Source organism: Neodiprion fabricii, chromosome 7 (assembly GCF_021155785.1).
Source record: "Neodiprion fabricii isolate iyNeoFabr1 chromosome 7, iyNeoFabr1.1, whole genome shotgun sequence".
NCBI classification, from domain to species: Eukaryota; Metazoa; Arthropoda; class Insecta; order Hymenoptera; family Diprionidae; genus Neodiprion; species Neodiprion fabricii.
The window spans coordinates 1,263,169-1,280,658 of record NC_060245.1 but is presented as its reverse complement, the minus strand read 5'-3'; the positions used below and the strand labels follow the sequence as shown (position 1 = coordinate 1,280,658).

The 17,490-nt window shown below is 44.1% G+C and overlaps 5 protein-coding genes across 8 annotated transcripts; 3 read left to right on the top strand and 2 right to left on the bottom strand.

Annotated features, from left to right (window-relative positions):
* Window positions 1-282: 282 nt before the first annotated feature.
* Window positions 283-2,342, top strand: LOC124186292 (speedy protein 1-A-like). Of its 2 annotated transcripts, none has more exons than XM_046577853.1 (4): window positions 283-434; window positions 973-1,114; window positions 1,420-1,683; window positions 1,869-2,342. In XM_046577853.1, the coding sequence occupies exons 1-4, from the start codon at window positions 377-379 to the stop codon at window positions 2,023-2,025; spliced, it is 621 nt and encodes a 206-aa protein (XP_046433809.1). In that variant the 5' UTR covers window positions 283-376; the 3' UTR covers window positions 2,026-2,342. The 2 variants fall into 2 exon arrangements, with proteins under 2 accessions (XP_046433809.1, XP_046433808.1); XM_046577852.1 differs by lacking the exon at window positions 283-434 and adding an exon at window positions 481-803.
* On the bottom strand, window positions 2,179-7,064 carry LOC124186283. Of its 2 annotated transcripts, none has more exons than XM_046577833.1 (8): window positions 6,101-7,064; window positions 5,841-6,039; window positions 5,401-5,569; window positions 5,215-5,301; window positions 5,034-5,108; window positions 4,850-4,925; window positions 4,110-4,771; window positions 2,179-4,029 (listed from the first exon to the last, which is right to left on the bottom strand). In XM_046577833.1, the coding sequence occupies exons 1-8, from the start codon at window positions 6,803-6,805 to the stop codon at window positions 2,691-2,693; spliced, it is 3,312 nt and encodes a 1,103-aa protein (XP_046433789.1). In that variant the 5' UTR covers window positions 6,806-7,064; the 3' UTR covers window positions 2,179-2,690. The 2 variants fall into 2 exon arrangements, with proteins under 2 accessions (XP_046433789.1, XP_046433790.1); XM_046577834.1 differs by having other exon boundaries at window positions 5,877-6,039.
* A 90-nt stretch (window positions 7,065-7,154) lies between these two features.
* LOC124186689 (ribosomal protein S6 kinase delta-1) lies at window positions 7,155-10,544 on the top strand. 2 transcript variants are annotated; one of them, XM_046578578.1, is made up of 6 exons: window positions 7,155-7,556; window positions 7,629-8,675; window positions 8,770-8,903; window positions 8,967-10,032; window positions 10,093-10,188; window positions 10,296-10,544. In XM_046578578.1, exons 1-6 carry the CDS (start codon window positions 7,395-7,397, stop codon window positions 10,401-10,403), a joined length of 2,613 nt encoding a protein of 870 aa, XP_046434534.1. In that variant the 5' UTR covers window positions 7,155-7,394; the 3' UTR covers window positions 10,404-10,544. The 2 variants fall into 2 exon arrangements, with proteins under 2 accessions (XP_046434534.1, XP_046434535.1); XM_046578579.1 differs by having other exon boundaries at window positions 7,156-7,552.
* Window positions 10,545-10,694: 150 nt separating this feature from the next.
* LOC124186695 (protein SEC13 homolog) lies at window positions 10,695-12,200 on the top strand. Its single transcript, XM_046578586.1, has 3 exons — window positions 10,695-11,084; window positions 11,176-11,563; window positions 11,849-12,200. The coding sequence occupies exons 1-3, from the start codon at window positions 10,843-10,845 to the stop codon at window positions 12,155-12,157; spliced, it is 939 nt and encodes a 312-aa protein (XP_046434542.1). The 5' UTR covers window positions 10,695-10,842; the 3' UTR covers window positions 12,158-12,200.
* Window positions 12,201-12,358: 158 nt separating this feature from the next.
* On the bottom strand, window positions 12,359-17,379 carry LOC124186686 (helicase SKI2W). The gene is made up of 11 exons (XM_046578568.1): window positions 17,228-17,379; window positions 16,831-17,140; window positions 15,991-16,666; window positions 15,692-15,923; window positions 15,376-15,629; window positions 15,181-15,304; window positions 14,800-15,078; window positions 13,820-14,739; window positions 13,394-13,755; window positions 13,138-13,316; window positions 12,359-13,067 (listed from the first exon to the last, which is right to left on the bottom strand). Exons 1-11 carry the CDS (start codon window positions 17,258-17,260, stop codon window positions 12,738-12,740), a joined length of 3,699 nt encoding a protein of 1,232 aa, XP_046434524.1. The 5' UTR covers window positions 17,261-17,379; the 3' UTR covers window positions 12,359-12,737.
* Between the last annotated feature and the right edge of the window lie 111 nt (window positions 17,380-17,490).

The following is a 17,490-nucleotide window of genomic DNA, read 5'->3' as shown; positions in this document are numbered from 1 at the left end:
GAAAACCGGTGTAGCTGATCATTTATCGTGTCATTCAGCATCGCGTGCGTTTCTTTAATGCAAAGTTAGGCCGATCGACTCGAACTTCGGTCGGCTTGACTCGCGAACTATTTGTACAGGTGGTGTGACGCGATTGGTTGCCGAGTCAACAATAGCCGTCGTAGTTTATCCGCTTTCTTCGAAAAAAAAGAAACGGTTGATCGGTATCACGTGCACGATCGTTTTACTTATCGGTCCTCTGACCGAGCCTTTATCTCCGCGCAATCGATCGGAAGATTTGCGATAAGAAAAATCGTGAAATTTTCTCACACGTGCCGCGGGATTTTTAAACGCGAAATTCATCGACGCTGCGCGCCCTCGCAAGTCTCTTTCTCGAATGTGTGTTTTTAAAATCGTGAAAACTAAACTGCGGTACACGCACAACAATGAGAATAGTACACACAATTTGGTTTACCATTGACTAATATAATTACATGTAAACATATAGATCGTTCTAATTTTTGTTATCGTCTTTTGTTTTTGTACAAATATTCTTCGACTGTTTTCAAACGAGAGAATTCAACAGTTGTTGGTCCCGTTACACGTTTTTTTTTTTTTGTCATCGTTTTTGTTATCACTCAAGAAAATCTATCAACAGTCAGAGACAAAACGAAAGATTCGAAAATAAGAATTTGACAAAATGGAGATTGAAGTGCGTGACGAACAGTTGCAAAGAAACATTATCCTTACGTCAACGACGAGCTGCGCCCCAAGACTAATACGGATAAAATCTTGGAGCGTAATTTCATTCTTTAAATTAATCGGTAAACTGATCCATATTCATCCCGACCTACGATTACACAACATTAAGAAGCAAAGAAACAAACTTTCAAACTTGAATCGGGAAAAACACGAATTTAAGCGTTACGCGTCTTCCCCAGCTCCTCATATTTCCACCATTGTTCATTGACTATGATCATTTCTCTCCTACAGACGATGAACTCGACGACTTCCTGGACGCTGATCAGTGCTGTAGGATGGCTGACAACTATCTGATCGCGATGGTGTTCACCTACTTCCTCAGAGCTGCTCTACGACCGGAGGAGTACACAAAAACGAATTTCTTCGTGGCCCTGTAATAGGAAACCTGTTTTTTAGCGGTTCACTTTCTATTGCATAATCGATTAGATAAAGTTTTCAATAAATAGCAATAAGCTTAATATCTTATGTATAGATCATCTAATCGATAACTGGGGAAATATATTCAATACAGAGTTTTATCGCAAAAGAGCAAGCAGACGATGAGAAAAAAAAGATGAGACATCTGTATCAATGGGAAAATACTGCGTTCATGTACTTAAGTAATTGAGATGAGTAAAAGAAAATGTATTTCATCCATTTACGGTAACTCAGGACTGTTTGTCTATTCAATTCACCCAGATACTTGGCCCACGACATGGAAGAGGATAAGGACGACGCTCGCGTGATGATCCGCGATCACATTGGCCTTGATGAACCTGAGGTCAGTTGTTCGCCATCCCTGTTTTTCACACAAAAGGACAAATTCTGGGAGAGGATGCATCATCGTGGCGCGGTGTCTCGCCTCTGCTGTGACAAGGTGATGCAGATGATAAGACCCTTCCACAAGGTCTGGTCTCGTCGGAGACACGTAAACCACTCAGGAGCCTCCAGGCATTCTAATAGGTGAAGGCAAAATGTTTGATGAAAATTACGTATTCAGTATACAAATTATGGAAAAGTATAATAGTATGATTTTTTACTTCATTGCTAGTCCAATTGAGCTTTCTCATTGTTAGAAGCAACGATGTAAAATGCCTACAACAAAAATGCTTTAATACAACCTTGTTTTTTGTTTTTCTTTCATGCAGAAAAGATGATATTTGCCCAAACTGTCCAAAGACTGTACTTTCACAGTATTCGACTTCGTCGTCAGATTTCAGCCCAGAAGTTGTCTTCAGTTTTCGAAGATCTAGATTGTCCAGTCACCGAGTTTTACACAACCGTTATAATTTCGATTTTGAATAGATTAGTTTTCTAGCAGAGTACAGACTGTGAAATAATTTTTTAATCATTCACACAGCCCTTATTATCTTCCTTCCTAGAAATTGGTGTAAATACTTTGTTATATGTTATTTTAATTTTTCCTCCCGGTATAAGATAATTAATCGTTACCTCGACTCTGCGGGACATAATTTATTGTGTAGATTAAAATAAAAATCGACCACATTTATCGACAATACAATTAATACAGAATCCGTAGATCGCTGGCAGTACGCCGTAATAAAGTACAAAATACATTAGGATTTACGATGTAAAAGCTGAGAATAAAATATATAATATAATGACAGTCATTAATTCGTAACAAGGTGAAAAGTGATAATGAAAAATGAATTGTTCAAGTTGAGCTAATTGCGGTCTAAATTACGCTCCACTCTAGAAGTCCGAGGCGACACCCAGAGTGCACTTAAGTCAAGATCATTAACCAGATCTGTGAGTTAGCCGGTTTGATTCTCTGCTCAAAACTAAGTACAATTTTTTTGTTTCTCACATTTTTAGTACAATGATCCCATTGTTTATTTATTCACGGGCAAATTTTCTGTAATAGAAAATTTACGTAACAAGAATTAAAAGAAAATGAAGAATGTTTTAATTTATTTTTTTCAAATAGCTGTAAAGACAGCACTCATTATTCAAGTTGAGAAGCTCGTTAAAGCTACAGCCTTCATCGGAGTGCGTCGCGAATCATTGCATTGTTTTCGTATCAAATTTTTTGCATCTTTGGGCGTTTTCAACGTTAAAGGCCGTTTGATATGGGGAGTTTTGCACGGCGTCAGTGACTCCACGTTCAATATGTTTCTATTCGTTTCCTTGGGTATGCAGTCAGGGGATTTCTGCTTCTCGCTGGGACTGAACAAGTTCTGATTCTCCTTTTCGCAATGAAAATTATTTGCGCTAGTAAAATACAACGATTTATTAAGATTGCTTCTCTCAGTTTTTACGTCATTTTTCGTGGTATCCAAACGCCGGCTGGCGTCGTACTTCTCACCGCTCAGCCTGGCTCCCCTTTTCTCTGAACCTAGTTGGGGATTCTGATGCGACGGCATTATGGTCAGTTCCATTTTGATCAGTGGCGATGTTCCTGTCGAGTGAAGGAGCTTCAACTTGGCGCCGCTGTTCTTTGGACTTTTACTATTTTTCCTGCGTGGCGTCCCACCAATTTTCCTTAGTCCAGATGGACTGTCGGTGCTGTCCAAGCTCTTCGTTTCCCTGGCTCTCCCCAGTTTTACAGATTGTCTTCTAATCGCTTCAGTTCTAACATCCCTGCTCTTATTCAACCCGCTAGAAGCGTCCTTCTTGGAAGTCTCATCGAACAGCCTCGCCTTGGCCAGAACCATCCCAGCGTTCTGAGTCCTCAGTTTGGCAATTGACGCCCTACCGGTCTGTTGGGTGGGAGTGCGAGACCTGACATCTGAGCCGAAGTAGCAATCCGCATCTCTCCAATTGACATTGTTGTCCCCGTTAACCATTCCCCCTTCTGCCGCCCCTGTGGTTTCCCTTGTACCTAGACGCTCGTTGTTCAACGTGACGTCCTGTTGACTGTTGGACTTCTTCAGTTCCTTCATCTTCTCGTTGAAGTGTCTGGAATTGTCTATAAACTCCGAACCGTGGAAAGAAGACGCGCGCCTTACTGTCGGCCGCAATGCACTGTCTGACGCTTTCAGACTATCGTCGCGATCGCTGAGGAACGTATCATCGTCGCTCAGAGAGCCTTTGGTATGTTCAACGGTGTGAGTTATCAACGCATGGAGTTGCTGCTGCAGAAAATCGAGCCTCGCGTTTGTCTCATCACTGCATATGGAGTCTGAACCCTGGAGCACCTGAGAACGCTGCGACAGCCCGGTGTATACCGTATTGGGTCGGCCTCGCTTCAGACTGGACTTCGGACAAAAGTTATTCCGCTCCTCGACAGGTTCGTCGGTACTCGCTGGCTTGGCAGCGAGCCACGAGATGTGCCGGTTGCTTCGTTTCCTGGGGAAATAAAGAAATTATCGGATTTTAAAGTTGAGAAATTCGAGTTGTGACCCAACGGGGATACAATTGATAATTACCCGACTGGTTTTTCTTGAGAGCGTCTTCGGAGGTTTCCGATCTTTCTGGCACTGGGTGAACGGATTATTTTGTGCTCCGCGGATCTTCGTATCTTCAATTCCCTGCTTAATCTTTTGGCGAGTTGATCAGTAGTCACGGTGCTGCCTATGCTAGCCTCCTCCAAAGTCTTTTCGTACTCACTTTGCACCTTGCTGGCCGAAGTCTGGCTCAAACTTTGGCCAGCACTCGTCGATATGCAACAAAACTCCTGAGAAATTCTGGACTCTATTGCTGAAACTCTGTTTTTTATCTCCTCATACTCGCTCTTTGGTATTGTTACGTACTCCTCGTTCCCTTTGACCATTTGGTCCGCAAAGCTTGAAAACGGCGGGGCCTGGCGGCAGTTACTGTCCATCGGTTCTTCCGATATTCGCTCCTCGGCAGTGTTCTCGTCCGACAAATTCACTTCTGCATCCATGAATATTTCGTCCTGGTCGTACTCCAAGTCGAGACCATCCTCAAGCTTTTTGTTCGCCTTGAGGAGAGACTGAGCCACTGTGAAACCGTCGTACCCTACCCGATTTTTCTTCGACCACGAAGAACTACTCACAGAACTCCAGCGTCTTTCAATCCCTGGCGAATTCGGGGCATTGTGGTTTTCCGAGTCTAAATCAACCAATTTCTGAAAAAAATTTATTCCGTGAAGCCAACTCGTTACTTTTTACACTGGTTGTCCAGTGCTTGAAAAAGCTCCTCTCACCTGTTTGCTCTTTGAAACGAGTCTATCGAGGCTGAGCCGAATCTTTTTAGATTTCTCTAGTTTCTCACTGCCTGTTCTGAAATGAAGAAATTACGAGTTTTCCAATTTGTTACAAATAAATTTATGCCACGAGAAAATTCACTTCAACCTCGCGAAGCACACGATATGAAAATATTGGGCTTACATCTCGATGTGCACTTTCTGCGAAAGGTATTTTCTGACTCGGGACTTTTGAACGGGACTCTTTTCTTTGTACGGGCTGTAATAAAACGGAAGCAGACAATAAGAGTTCAATATCGGGTATTTTGAAACACGAGAAATCTTTGGATGAAATATCAAAACCATACACTCTAACCATTACGTACTTTGGATCATTACATATTATGGATGCAAACATAGTGTTTTCTGGCCGAGGATAACCGCCGTCAGGCAATGTCTGAAGTACTTGACGCCTGCAAGTCAATACAAACGCAATAAATACCCCCAGAACGTTGATAAAGAAAATAATAAAACACGATTGCAAGAAAGGCTATTTAAACTCGATTGCTTACTTTTTCTTTGCACTCAACGGTGCCGCAGACTCAGCCACTTTGCGCTTCTTCCCTGTTTTGATCGAAGGTGTGTCGGTAGCGCTGAACTCACTCGACACAACTCCGCTACTTGCTGCTGCATCTGGTGATCCGCTCTTGCTAACCATTTTCTTCAACCCGTTCAACATTCCTTTGGATTTAAAGAAAAACTATTATGCGCTATTTATCGTCGAATAGATTTGAAACTGAATAATGATCATGATCACACTGGTAGAACAAAAATTGTTAGAAAAAATGAATAGGAAGAGTTAGCCATGATCTCATACAAATACATTATTTATAGACAACCCCATCAAATTTCGACAACAAATAAGGCTGGGATCTTGAACTAGTCATAATCTTAAATAAGTTGATTGCCGCAAACAAGTATAGAGAAAATAAAGTCAGATGGATAGACGTACTCAGGTTGAGATTGGAGGCGCTTAGATGTGGCTTACGTGTAAGACTCCCGCTCCGTCGTTTTTTTTTCTTGTGTTTGGATGGGTTTAGAGAGTCAGAGGTATTTAGTTCAGTTTCAACACTGCCCGGAGTCTCGGAGGCAATGAGATCTGCTACGTGATCAGGAAGGACCCCGATGCGCTCAGCATTTTCGATCAATATCTAAGAAGCCGAGGTAACAGAATAAATATCAACTCTTAGACTGCGCAATTTAGATTCTCACCTTTACTATAACAAGGTGGGTTTCCAGTCTCGACTGTACGGCCGACATGGTAGTTTCCTGAAGCGGCATAATACTGGGCCCCATGACTTTGGCTAGATTATCAATGCCCATTTTGTTCTGCCTCTCAAGCCTGGCGATTCGCTTCAAGAACTCGGCAAGGTAGGCGAGCGTATTGAGGTGGTGTGGAGGAAGGATCAGACACGCTATGAGCAGAGCCTGAACCCTGGAATTTTTTAGAAGCGCACAACGCAGAAAGACATCCTGGTAAATGCGCGGGATCAGGGGGTCAGGGAGGTCCCTGAAGAAGGTTTTTAGCACATTGGCAACATCGACGACCTGGTACTTCTCACTCAGGGTGCTCCCACCGTCGAGACGGGCGATAATCTCCTTTTGTCGGAGGTGGGATCCCGCCTTTCGGAATATTCCCTCCTGGCTGGCGTATTTCTCAATGTAGGAACAGGCTTGGGTGACGAACTGGGGAACGTGGACGATCGCCCCTGAGGATAGCTTCACGACATCGAGTGGCAGGTGGGCCAAACTCGTCTTGAATACCGTCTTCAGCGACTGACCGCCTCCCGAGTCCGGCTTCGCTGAAGAAGACGCCGCCGCCTGTTTCTTGATCCGGCGTTTAACCCCCAAATTCCGAAGATCGTTTGACAGTATCTGGTAAACCTTCTCCTTGTCCAACACGTCGTAAACAAACATATTTACCGTCTGGGCGAGGATCGGATAGCGCCAGATCCTCCAAACGGGTGTTCTTTATTCATAAAACTCAACTTCAATTTGACAATATAAAGTACAACAACTTGTTTGTAACAACGCGATTTGAATTATCGAAGTTTATTGTTGCCGGTTACGTATACGCATGTATATGATGTTTATCATTGTTTTCCAACCGCCTTGCCTCATGGTCGCTATGCAGTTCGTTGCGGAACGCAAAAAACTCGTTGCGTTCTGTAGAGGGGATAAATCTACTGATCTCTGCCGCGGGTGCGTTCCGAAACTGACCCTAGTGCTGTGAACCATCTTTCGGAACGCACCCCAACACGCAGTGGATAATTCCTGCGACCAGATGGCGTGCGGGTAATTTAGCTAGTTTCTGTTCAAATTATAAAGTATGCATATATGCATATACACGTGGGAAATACCACCAACACCACCACACTTAATCGATACATTTTTGACACCTTCGTTAATAACAGAAAAAGACTTGGACTCGCGTAATTTAAGACTGGTTTAGTGTTGGGTTAACACAGAGAGAAAAGCACGAGCCGTGCTCGAATGAAATGTTCGCATGAACGACGAAGCCCTGGTCAATAATTGGGTGCTAGACGATTCAAAGTCTAATAACAGTAAATGGCACCATCTAAGGAAAAATGGGTACGAAGGTTCCTTATCAATGAGACTTCGCGTCACAGGAAAGGATTTACCGTGTACAAAGTTACATCAGTGGTCGGTACATATACTATTATTAATTTTAAGTCTACTCGAACAACAGTCTCTCCTATAGCTGCTCGTCTACTTTCAGATATATCCTAAATCAGCCCCAGAGGCTGTGTCCAGAGTTTCGGTTTGGAAGCGATACAGCGACTTTAGGAAGTTGTACCTGGAGCTGAGCAGCCGTCATGACACTTTGAGGATCAAAGAGGCCTTCCCGCCTTTCCCAAAGCCCAAGTTCTTTGGCCGTTTTGAGGCGGAAGTTATTGAGGAGCGACGACAATGTGCAATCAGACTTCTGGAGTTTGTAGCAAGGCACACTCCACTTTTTACAAGCAATGTAGTTGTCAAGTTCTTCGAGTCTGGACATGCCAGAGACTATCTAACCGACTGCTCGGCATCCATCGGCTCCGATACCTCTGAAGAGGACCCAAACTTGAACTCCGCTCTCAGAGGCACCAGCTATGTTCCAACCACTGTGCAGAATACTCAGTTTCCGACTTTAAACGGCAGAACGATCATACTAGCCAACAATGATATTGAGACGAGTGATAATGGATCCCAGAGCTTATCTGTGAACAATAACTGCATTGACGAAATTGGCGTGGTTAGTGAGAATGGCGTCAACATAAGTGGGACAAAGCCAATTAATAATAAGAATGATGGAGAAAAAATTGAGAGGCAATCACCAACCTGTGACAGGTATGATGCCTCTAAATTCACAGCTTCGCTTCAAGCTTCGAATGGCTTTTCAGTCCATGATGGATCTGACTTACCTGAGGGTGCCGCTGAAGACTTGAGCAGTTATATTCTAGTATCGGCTGCCCACATGAGCGCAGCTTTCAGACACGAGGCTGTGTGTGAATACGAGGAAGCATTCACGCTGTATAAATTGGGCATAGCAAACCTACTCAATGGTGTTCAATCTGACCCTGATTACGGGCGCAGAGCCACGATCAGAGACAAGATATCCAAGTATTTGGAGAAGGCAGAGAGGCTTTACAACAGGCATCTGAACTGCAACGTAGGCATGCTTTCCAAGCCTACTAGCGAATTGGGAAATTATAAAGTATTACGTGTTATAGGCTCGGTCATGCTGGTCAGAGACACTTCGCGTGATTGCAATAGAGTTATAAAGGTAAAGCTCTCTGTGTTATTCGTCATTTTGAAAAATAAATAAGAACTAGCTTTGATCCGGGCAACGATGTTTCAATTAGTAATTCTCTTTCCAGACAGTCCAAAAGCCGGCTGGGTGCCTTGGGAGTCTCCGCGATTACATTCTGCGTGGCAAAATCCCATTCATGGTACGGCTTTACGCATGCATAGAAACGGATTCGACGATATTTCTTGTCCTGCACTATGCGAGGTGAGTTGAAACTGGATATGACTTTGCTGATTTTGATGATGCGACTCAGCTCTTACATTTCAGTGGAGAAAAGCTCTGGGAATATATTAAGTTGTACTACAAGGGCCGCAACACAGTCTCTAATTGGAGAGAGAAAGGGCATACAAGGTCAGTGAGTTGCGACGCTATTATTCAGTCGAGTCTGGGAAAGAAGAAGCTAGAAGTTAAGGAAAGACTGTTGCCGAAAATTGACGGACTTGGTGAGGTCTCGAAAGACAGAGCTTGTGGCAGCAGAGAAAATCTCGATCCGCAAGATGAGGAGACGATCGATCCTGATGAATCGCTCAGAAGATTAGAGGCAAAATTTGGAGCCAATGCTGCGCCTGTTAAAACATTTCAAACCACGGACTTACTCGCTAAAGCCCAAGAACTTCTGCGATTGGTTGACGCCACTCTGAAGAAAAGCAATTCAATAGCCAGCAGATTGAATGAATCTGGCACTTTACTGTACAGTGAAGATAAGCCGGATCATTCTCGAAATTTAGCTCACGGTGAGAAGTTTCAGGCCCTGAATGTAACAGAAATCGATAAACTCAGTCAAGGTAACAGCATAGATGGTGTTCACGGTATTGGATCTGGAAATATAGATCTGAAAGCAAAAAATAAAAGATCAGACGAAGCTTTGGCAAATTCTAAGTCTAATTTTGTTAAGAACTTCAAAGTTGAGGACGAGTTAGTGAAAGAATCGTCAAAACTCAATGGCTCTCATAGAGTGATTGAGGAAACTATGAAATCTGGCCAATTGCAATCGATCGGTAACGAGGACAGCGGTATTGAAATGGATGACGAACTTTGGAAGCTTCCCGAAGGAACCATCCGATATTGGGCAGCTGAAATACTCCTGGCACTGGAATCTCTGCACCAGCAGGGTGTCATAGTCGGAAATTTAAAACCAGATAATATATTATTAGGCAGCGGAGGCCATGTCGCGATGACTTACATTGTCCCAAAACGAAGCTTCGAACTCTTGCAGCTAAAGAAGCCCTACTCAGCCCCTGAACTTTGTATCTTCTCACCAACAATTCCACCCTCCACTGCTGCCGATGTTTGGAGCTACGGAGTCCTGCTCTACGAGCTCTTCACTGGAATTGTATGTCCAATTATCATAGTTTAAATTGATATTCGTTGAGTTTACGTTTTCTGTTTTCAGAAATTCCAAACTAAACATCCCGGACCATATCACTCGCATTCTATTCTCAACATTCCTGAAGAACTATCAGCGAACGTGAAATCATTGATCTCTAATGTGAGTTTGAAGAGTTTAAATACTTAATAAGTTCTCAAAATAAATGAAGCAGTGCATTCAAGTCAATGAGTTCCTTTGTATATGATTGTCTTACTCTCCTTGTTCAGGTATTGCGATACAACCCAGAGGAACGTTTAACTATTCCCGAAATCAAAGAGTCTCCATTCTTCTCTGGTATTGATTGGACCGCCTGGGCTAACTCTAGTTTTACTTAGTCGTAATATACCTATTTTTTTCCTTCTACAGTATGCCATATCATGTATTTGTCAATCTCCAGTCAGTGTATAACTAGTTCAAAAATAACGAACAAAATAATATTTATCACAATCGACATAATTAAAAGTATGTAATATGTATTCTACTTCAAATTTTGAACCATCCCGCCGATAGATAAAATAACATAACAAATGGAAAGGCACGTGGGGCACGTGTTGTCTTTTTACGAAAAATCCCTAGCACTTCGTGGTGACTCTGATGCTTTTCGTTGCCTGATGTTGGTGCCTTTTAGCGCGTGTCCACTTCATCAGATTCCACGTATGTCAGTTGTGTGGTTATTCTTCAATCGCTGCAACGGACAATTTGCGACAACAAAAAATAGTGAAAGAAACAATATAAATAATAACTCGTTACGGGTAAACGAAGAGATAATTGAAAATGGTCTCCGTTCTAAACACGGTGGACACGGGCCACGAGGACATGATACACGATGCCGAAATGGACTATTACGGATTGAGGTTAGCTACCTGCTCAAGTGACAATTCGGTGAAAATATTCGATCTGAAGAACGGCACGCAAACCCTCGCTGCAGATTTGAAAGGCCACGTCGGTCCTGTTTGGCAAGTTGCCTGGGCTCATCCGAAGTTCGGCAATATCTTGGCATCTTGCAGTTACGACAGGTAAATTTGGCGATCTCAATACTTTTGCTCCACGGTTTTCCGACCTTATGCAAAAATAAGCAAAATCTAAACTGTACTTATCTCGCCTTAGGAAAGTCATAATTTGGAAGGAGCTTGGTGAGTGGACCAAGATATATGAACATGCGTCCCACGACTCGTCTGTGAACTCCGTTGCATGGGCGCCGCACGAGTTCGGACTAATATTGGCATGCGGCAGCTCTGACGGCTCGATCTCCATACTTTCTAACAATGGTGACACCTGGGATGCCCAGAAAATTCCAAACGCACACACCATCGGGTGCAATGCGGTCAGTTGGTGCCCAGCCATTGAACCTGGATACGACGCTACCGCGCCTCACCCTCGCAGTGGACCTGTTAAGCGACTTGCGACTGGAGGATGCGATAATTTGGTCAAAATATGGAGGGAGGATAACGAAAGATGGATCGAGGAAAATAAACTCGAGGCTCACAGCGACTGGGTAAGTAATAACTCGCTTCAAGTATCACCAAATTTGGACATCTGGTTTCTTCCCCTTGTCTAGGCCAAGAAAAGAATTTTCATTACTTTTTCTATTCCCAGTGAAGCATTTGTGTCCAGAGGCTAATCACCTATTCGCAATCGTGATCGATTTGAAATCATCTAAGATCAATAGAAAAGAGTTGAATTCATGTCAGAAATTATTCAGCATTAGCAAAACAAAGATGCTGTAGATAAAATTAGTGGATTCACCAGCCATTTTCTTTTCCTTGCAACATTAAATCAGGTCAGAGATGTGGCCTGGGCGCCAGCAGTTGGACCACCGAGAGCGGCACTGGCTTCCTGTTCTCAGGATCGCAGGGTGGTGGTGTGGACGTCGACAGATTGCACAAGTTGGACGTCGACTGTCCTGAACGTGTTCGAGGACGTTATATGGAACGTCAGTTGGTCTCTGACTGGTGGGATTCTGGCAGTGAGCGGAGGTGACAACAAAGTATCTCTGTGGCGTGAAAATTCCGAAGGCCAATGGGCATGCATTTCGGAGCTCAATAAGGGTCAGGGAAATTTGAACAACCCAGAACAACGAGCATTGTGAAATTAGCATAATAGAACTGAAGAGAAAAATCAGATTATCATTATTATTGTGTATAAAACGTATTTTCCTCTTCCTCTCTTTTTCTTTCGCTTTTTGTGCAAAGGGAAAAAAAAAAAAAACGAAACTTGACTTTATAACTAAAAACTGTACTATAGGCGGTGAACTTTTTTAAAAAATTTATTAAATTTTTTTTTCAATCGATTCTTCCAATAACTTAATAAATCCTTGATTTACACTCGTAAAACGCAGATGCAAATCGAACATTAGTTTGCGATTTGTCTGCAATTTTGGCGGACACCCAATATTTAATTTATAACTTGCAGTAAACAGACAATCGATATTTACAAATTTGACAGAAATCGATCGTTTTTCAAAATGTAAAAACAACCACAAATAAAAAAAACATTTGTACACAGGTGCGAGCAGCAAAAGCAATACGAACAAAGACGTGTCGCACATTGGGGGGAAAAAAAGAGAAAGAAACGGGCAATATGTGTCTTCTGCCGATTGGAGATTGTAGAAAATTGTGAAAAAACAGTATAATATTAAATTAAGTAGGACAAAGCCTACCAAGTCACCATTAATCTTGTGTATAAAAGGATTGAGCGAAGACGATGTCTCGTTTAATAGCAGTGGAGGCTTCCTCCATCTTCTCTTTCAGTACTGGGTCGCCAATAATCACAGCCGCGTTCTTCACGTACCTCAGTGTCTCGTTCAGCTGCTGAATGCACCTGACGATTATACCTTCCTGGACATCGGTCAGTTCCATTATTTTTGCAAACGGCTCTGACCTCGCCCATTCATAGACGACCTGCACGAGACCGAAGTTCAGAGGCTCGATCGGATCGACTCCGTGTTCGCGTTCCATAAGGGCTATGCTCTTCTGGACCTCCTTCATCACTTCACACCCCTGTAAAGAATAGAAACCGTTCCAGAGTACAAAGATCTACACTTGAATGAAGCGGATCAGTAATTCAAACCTTCTTCAGAGGCGATATCAACTGTGGCTCCACGTTGGTTTTCTGCTGGAAAACCAGAGCCGAAAGTAGCGCGGCTATTTCAGCTGGTTGCAACGCGGTGAGGGCGTTTTTGAAGATTAGCTCGGTGACTAGCAACTCGTGAGTTCCCATTTCCAAAGCCACCCGACCTTTGAGTGCGACTGAAAGAAGTGAAAATAGAACCAAACCAGTTCAGACTATGTTTAAAATTGTGAGCACAGATTGAAAATTGATTTACCTCTCTCGTCATCGTCGATATAGCGCAGCGACCTAAGAACGTTAACTTTATTTGTATACTCGGGGTAAAGGGAGAGACTTTCGTGACTGAGCTGAAAGGTTAGTCGCTCCCTCCTCGTCTCCAATTCCTTCCGCTTGAATACAGCTTCGAATTGTTCCTCCAAGTTAGCGATGTCTGTGCAAGTTATACTGTCCAGTTTCTTTTTCAATGTAGTCAGGTAGTTCACCCTCGGAGCAAGCGACGACTCGTTTAATTTTAGTTCGACGAACGGCTCGATTATCTCGCGATTCGTTACAGCATCCAGAGATATAGTAAGAAGCTCCTGAACCGCGGCTTGACAAGTTTTTCCAGGTGGGTCGTTCCTACGGAGAACAAAAAGCGTTCAGTACCGAAACTTTCGATTTTCGATCGGTTTTTGACACTCACTTGAACCGAGGAATCTGCCTTTTCTCCCAATCGCTGATGACCAACTGAAAGTCGACCTTGATGCTCCGTTTGGTAATCTCCAAAATATCAGAGGCCGATATCGTCAGTACTTCGTGCCCGGCAACACCTTCGGGAATGAACAATTCCTTTCTAGTGAATCCAATGATCTTGTACCAGTTGTCAGACTTTTCCTCTTTCTTCTCTACCCTTGAGCCTGGCACTTCGATCTTTATATCGTCCTCTGTGTTAGACTGCTGCACGTTAGTCAATGTGAGAACTCTGTAAAGCGTGTCTTGCCTCCGTTGTATCGTCGCGAGAAGAACTGCCAGTTTGTTGTGATGCTCGCGATATGATATTAGCAGAATTCTGCCCTGATTTAGGTGCTTAGCGGCTTTTTTCGTGCCTAACAAAAGAGGCCTGAGCTTTACCCACTCGTCGAGGTACTCGGTGGCGATTGAGTAAAATCCCCCAAGCTGCTTCTGCGACTCCGTCAGCTCCGACGATTCGGCGAGCTGTTTTTCGACCTCCTCCAGCTCGGCCTTGTGCTTCTTCTCGTGGGCTATTAGCGCCACCTCCTTGAACGATCTCCGCATCATCCCCTCGATAGTCACGGACTCTGTCACCCTCCGCAGGTTCAATATCATCGAATAAGTCATTCTAAACTGGGACTCAAGCTTCTGCGGTTTCCCAAGCATCATGTTCTGCAGCACCGGAGCATCTGGCACCTCTGTTTTGCACAAGATTATCACCGTTCCAGTGTCGTCCAGGCCTCGACGCCCCGCCCTTCCCGCCATCTGGATGTATTCGGCGGGATGGAGGGTGCGGGACTCCGTGCCATCGAATTTCCGAACGGAATCAAAGACGACAGTTCGTGCGGGCATGTTTACTCCCATGGCGAAAGTTTCTGTCGCGAACAGTAGCTGGAAAGGGAAGGAAGGAGTGAAATTCATACGTGACTGAACCAGCCTTATCAAATTTACCTTCACCACTCCGCTCTGGAACAGTAGCTCGACTATTTCCTTGAGAAAGGGTAAAATCCCGCTGTGATGCACACCGATTCCCCGCTCCAACAGCTTCTGCATATTAACTATCTGTGGTAGTTCTCTATCCGGTTCTTTCAACCGCATGATACATTGCTGGAAAAACACTCGTATGTGGCTCTTCTCCGATCCTGTCGTAAGGTCGACAGACCTCAGCGCGTCTGCGTTTGTATCGCAACGATTCCGGGAAAGAGTGAAAGCTACGACAGGCAACTTGTTCTGAAATAAACATGATCACCATTGAGTGAGACATTTGAAACGGAAATTATTCAAAATAAATTTAAGAGAAAATTTATGTTCTGTAGATAGCAATGATCGCACTTCTCTTTTCAGGTGATCTATGAACCCGACCCATAGAGTCTTCTCTTGATTCGGATTAAGCTGATACTTTTTTTCCCCGGGATTCTTTGTGCTTGATGCTTTGGCAGCGACTGCTTTGTCCCATCTGTAAACAGGGCGAATGTGCCTCGTTAGCTGCGTGTCAAGCTCTCTGGTGTGGATAAAAGAAATGCTTACCCATCCTTTTTGAACTTTCCGTCAGAATCGACTATCAAAAAACGATCGTTTCTGCTCTTTCCTCCACACCCAGTGTACAGGTAATGTTGCAGCGGCACTGGCCGCTTCAGGGTACTGATCACGTACACTTTCCTCTTTTTTGTCCTTCCAACCCAATCAGCGAACTCCAGAGTATTTGGAACTGTTGCAGAAAGCATGACGATGCTTACATTTGGCGGTAGGAGGATCAAGACTTCTTCCCATACATGACCGCGCTGAAAAAAACAAGAAAAGTTGATTGTGTGAGGGGGTTGGGTGAGCACTCGGCGCGACTTACATCCTCGTTGTTTATGTAATGGACTTCGTCGAATATAACGTATTCCAAGTCCCTGACGACCTCAGAAGCGCAATAGAGCATGGACTGAAGAATCTCGGTTGTCATGATGAGACAAGAAGCCGTCTGATTAATCTGCAGGTCCCCGGTGATCAGCCCCACACTGTCGAACGTCTGTTTGAAGTCACGGTACTTCTGGTTGGACAGTGCCTTGATGGGTGACGTATAGATGGCCCTGAGAAAAAGGGTCGCCGCAGGTAACGCATGCCTAGGGTCATTTCTATGCATAACATTCCACAAACCTCGTCATGTGCTTCTGACTCAGAGCTATTGCGTATTCAGCCACTGTCGTTTTGCCTGCTGAAGTGTGGGCAGCAACGAAAACGTTGCAGTTCTCCTCCAGTTTTATGATTGCCTGTTTCTGAAACGTGTCTAGCTCGTAAGGGTACTTAAACGCCGGGTCTGGAACACGTTTCTCAAAGTCAGCAACAGGCACAGAGACATCGAGCACCTCAGCCCATTCGGTACACGTCTTAGTGAACGTTGTATTCTCAGTTATTTTCAAAACAGGGAGATTACGCTCTGGCTGCAGATTCGTCACTTTGTCCAAATCCATAAGCACGTTCTCGTTCTGAAGTTCCTGCTTCTGATCGGCACTCTCACCCCTGGTTTTAACACCCGGCGACGACCACAGTCCGAGCAGACTTTCCTGCTCATGTACCATCGCCATGAGGTTTATCATTTCTGTGTTTGAATTCTGCTCTGGCTCTGGCTCTGGAGCTGGAGAGGTACGACTTTCCGGAGTATCGCCAGTGTCTTTCGGAGTACAATTGTCCGCAGCAAATTCTATTCCTGATTTGAATCCCTTGGCCAGCGTCCTGAGGTCACTCTCAAAGTTTATTTCGACACTGGAGACATCCTTCGGTAGCTCTGGTATATCAAACCCGCCAGGCCAGAAGGGAAAATTACTCGCGCTGCCTGGAAAGAGGATAAACAAAGTAATCGTCTAGACTCAGGTTGGCTGCAGCTGTACTGCTTGCGCCATTCGTACTTCATGTTTTAGTTTCATAGTTTTATTGGCTGTAGGAAAATTCAGACACTACGGCAAAGCAAAGGAGCATTGAGTATTGTCAAATACAGACCTTTGACACCTTCCGTAGGTGGACCAGGAGCGCGGCTCATGGACATTGAGTTCCTTGGGTTTTCACCCGCACCTTTAACGACAACTTCTTGCAAGTCAGCGATGCGACCTGTTATTGGATCTCTGTCAAACTTCAAGTTAGTTCCAAGAGGTGCGAGATCGTGCCTGAGGAGGGCAAGAACGTCCGGCTCTCGAGGCCAGTAGCATTGGACTTTTTCCACATCGTGGATCGGCAGGCGTTCAGGACACTCGATATATTCCTTAAGGACGCTCTTAATGTCTGAGAGAATTGGCGGAGGACCGAACGGCAGCTGAAAAATAAACTAAACTGTCAAGAATTTGAGGTTAAATTATATTATGTCGATCGTCAATACGTAAATAGCGCTGAGGGGACTTACGTTGACCGTGAAGTCCTTGACTCTTGTGCTCATCTTTCGACAATTGTGACAACTCGGGGGATTTTTTCGTTGACAAATTTTTCAACGGCAAAATCGAACCGGTAAAGGTTAGGCTTTTGACATATCAAGCCTAATATACACTGCGTACACAGCTTGGTACGATATCATAGGCTAACTTCACAACGCAATCGTTGCCCAGAAGGTAATAGCAGTGCCCTACATTTATTGATTTGCACATGTAGCGAATCAGTAATGGTGGAAAA

Coding starts and splice junctions, on each gene's coding strand:
- LOC124186292 (XM_046577852.1), top strand. CDS start 680: ATGGAGATTGAAGTGCGTGACGAACAGTTGCAAAGAAACATTATCCTT. Junction 804..972: donor TTCATTCTTTAAATTAATCG/GTAAACTGATCC, acceptor TCTCTCCTACAG/ACGATGAACTCGACGACTTC. Junction 1,115..1,419: donor ACGAATTTCTTCGTGGCCCT/GTAATAGGAAAC, acceptor CAATTCACCCAG/ATACTTGGCCCACGACATGG.
- LOC124186686 (XM_046578568.1), bottom strand. CDS start 17,260: ATGAGCACAAGAGTCAAGGACTTCACGGTCAAC. Junction 15,630..15,691: donor ATTACATAAACAACGAGGAT/GTAAGTCGCGCC, acceptor TGTTTTTTTCAG/CGCGGTCATGTATGGGAAGA. Junction 15,305..15,375: donor GGAAAGTTCAAAAAGGATGG/GTAAGCATTTCT, acceptor CCCTGTTTACAG/ATGGGACAAAGCAGTCGCTG.
- LOC124186283 (XM_046577833.1), bottom strand. CDS start 6,805: ATGTTTGTTTACGACGTGTTGGACAAGGAGAAGGTTTACCAGATACTG. Junction 4,926..5,033: donor CAGAAAGTGCACATCGAGAT/GTAAGCCCAATA, acceptor TCTTCATTTCAG/AACAGGCAGTGAGAAACTAG. Junction 4,772..4,849: donor TCGTTTCAAAGAGCAAACAG/GTGAGAGGAGCT, acceptor AATTTTTTTCAG/AAATTGGTTGATTTAGACTC.
- LOC124186695 (XM_046578586.1), top strand. CDS start 10,843: ATGGTCTCCGTTCTAAACACGGTGGACACGGGCCACGAGGACATGATA. Junction 11,085..11,175: donor GCATCTTGCAGTTACGACAG/GTAAATTTGGCG, acceptor ATCTCGCCTTAG/GAAAGTCATAATTTGGAAGG. Junction 11,564..11,848: donor TCGAGGCTCACAGCGACTGG/GTAAGTAATAAC, acceptor ACATTAAATCAG/GTCAGAGATGTGGCCTGGGC.
- LOC124186689 (XM_046578578.1), top strand. CDS start 7,395: ATGAACGACGAAGCCCTGGTCAATAATTGGGTGCTAGACGATTCAAAG. Junction 7,557..7,628: donor CAAAGTTACATCAGTGGTCG/GTACATATACTA, acceptor GTCTACTTTCAG/ATATATCCTAAATCAGCCCC. Junction 10,189..10,295: donor TGAAATCATTGATCTCTAAT/GTGAGTTTGAAG, acceptor CTCCTTGTTCAG/GTATTGCGATACAACCCAGA.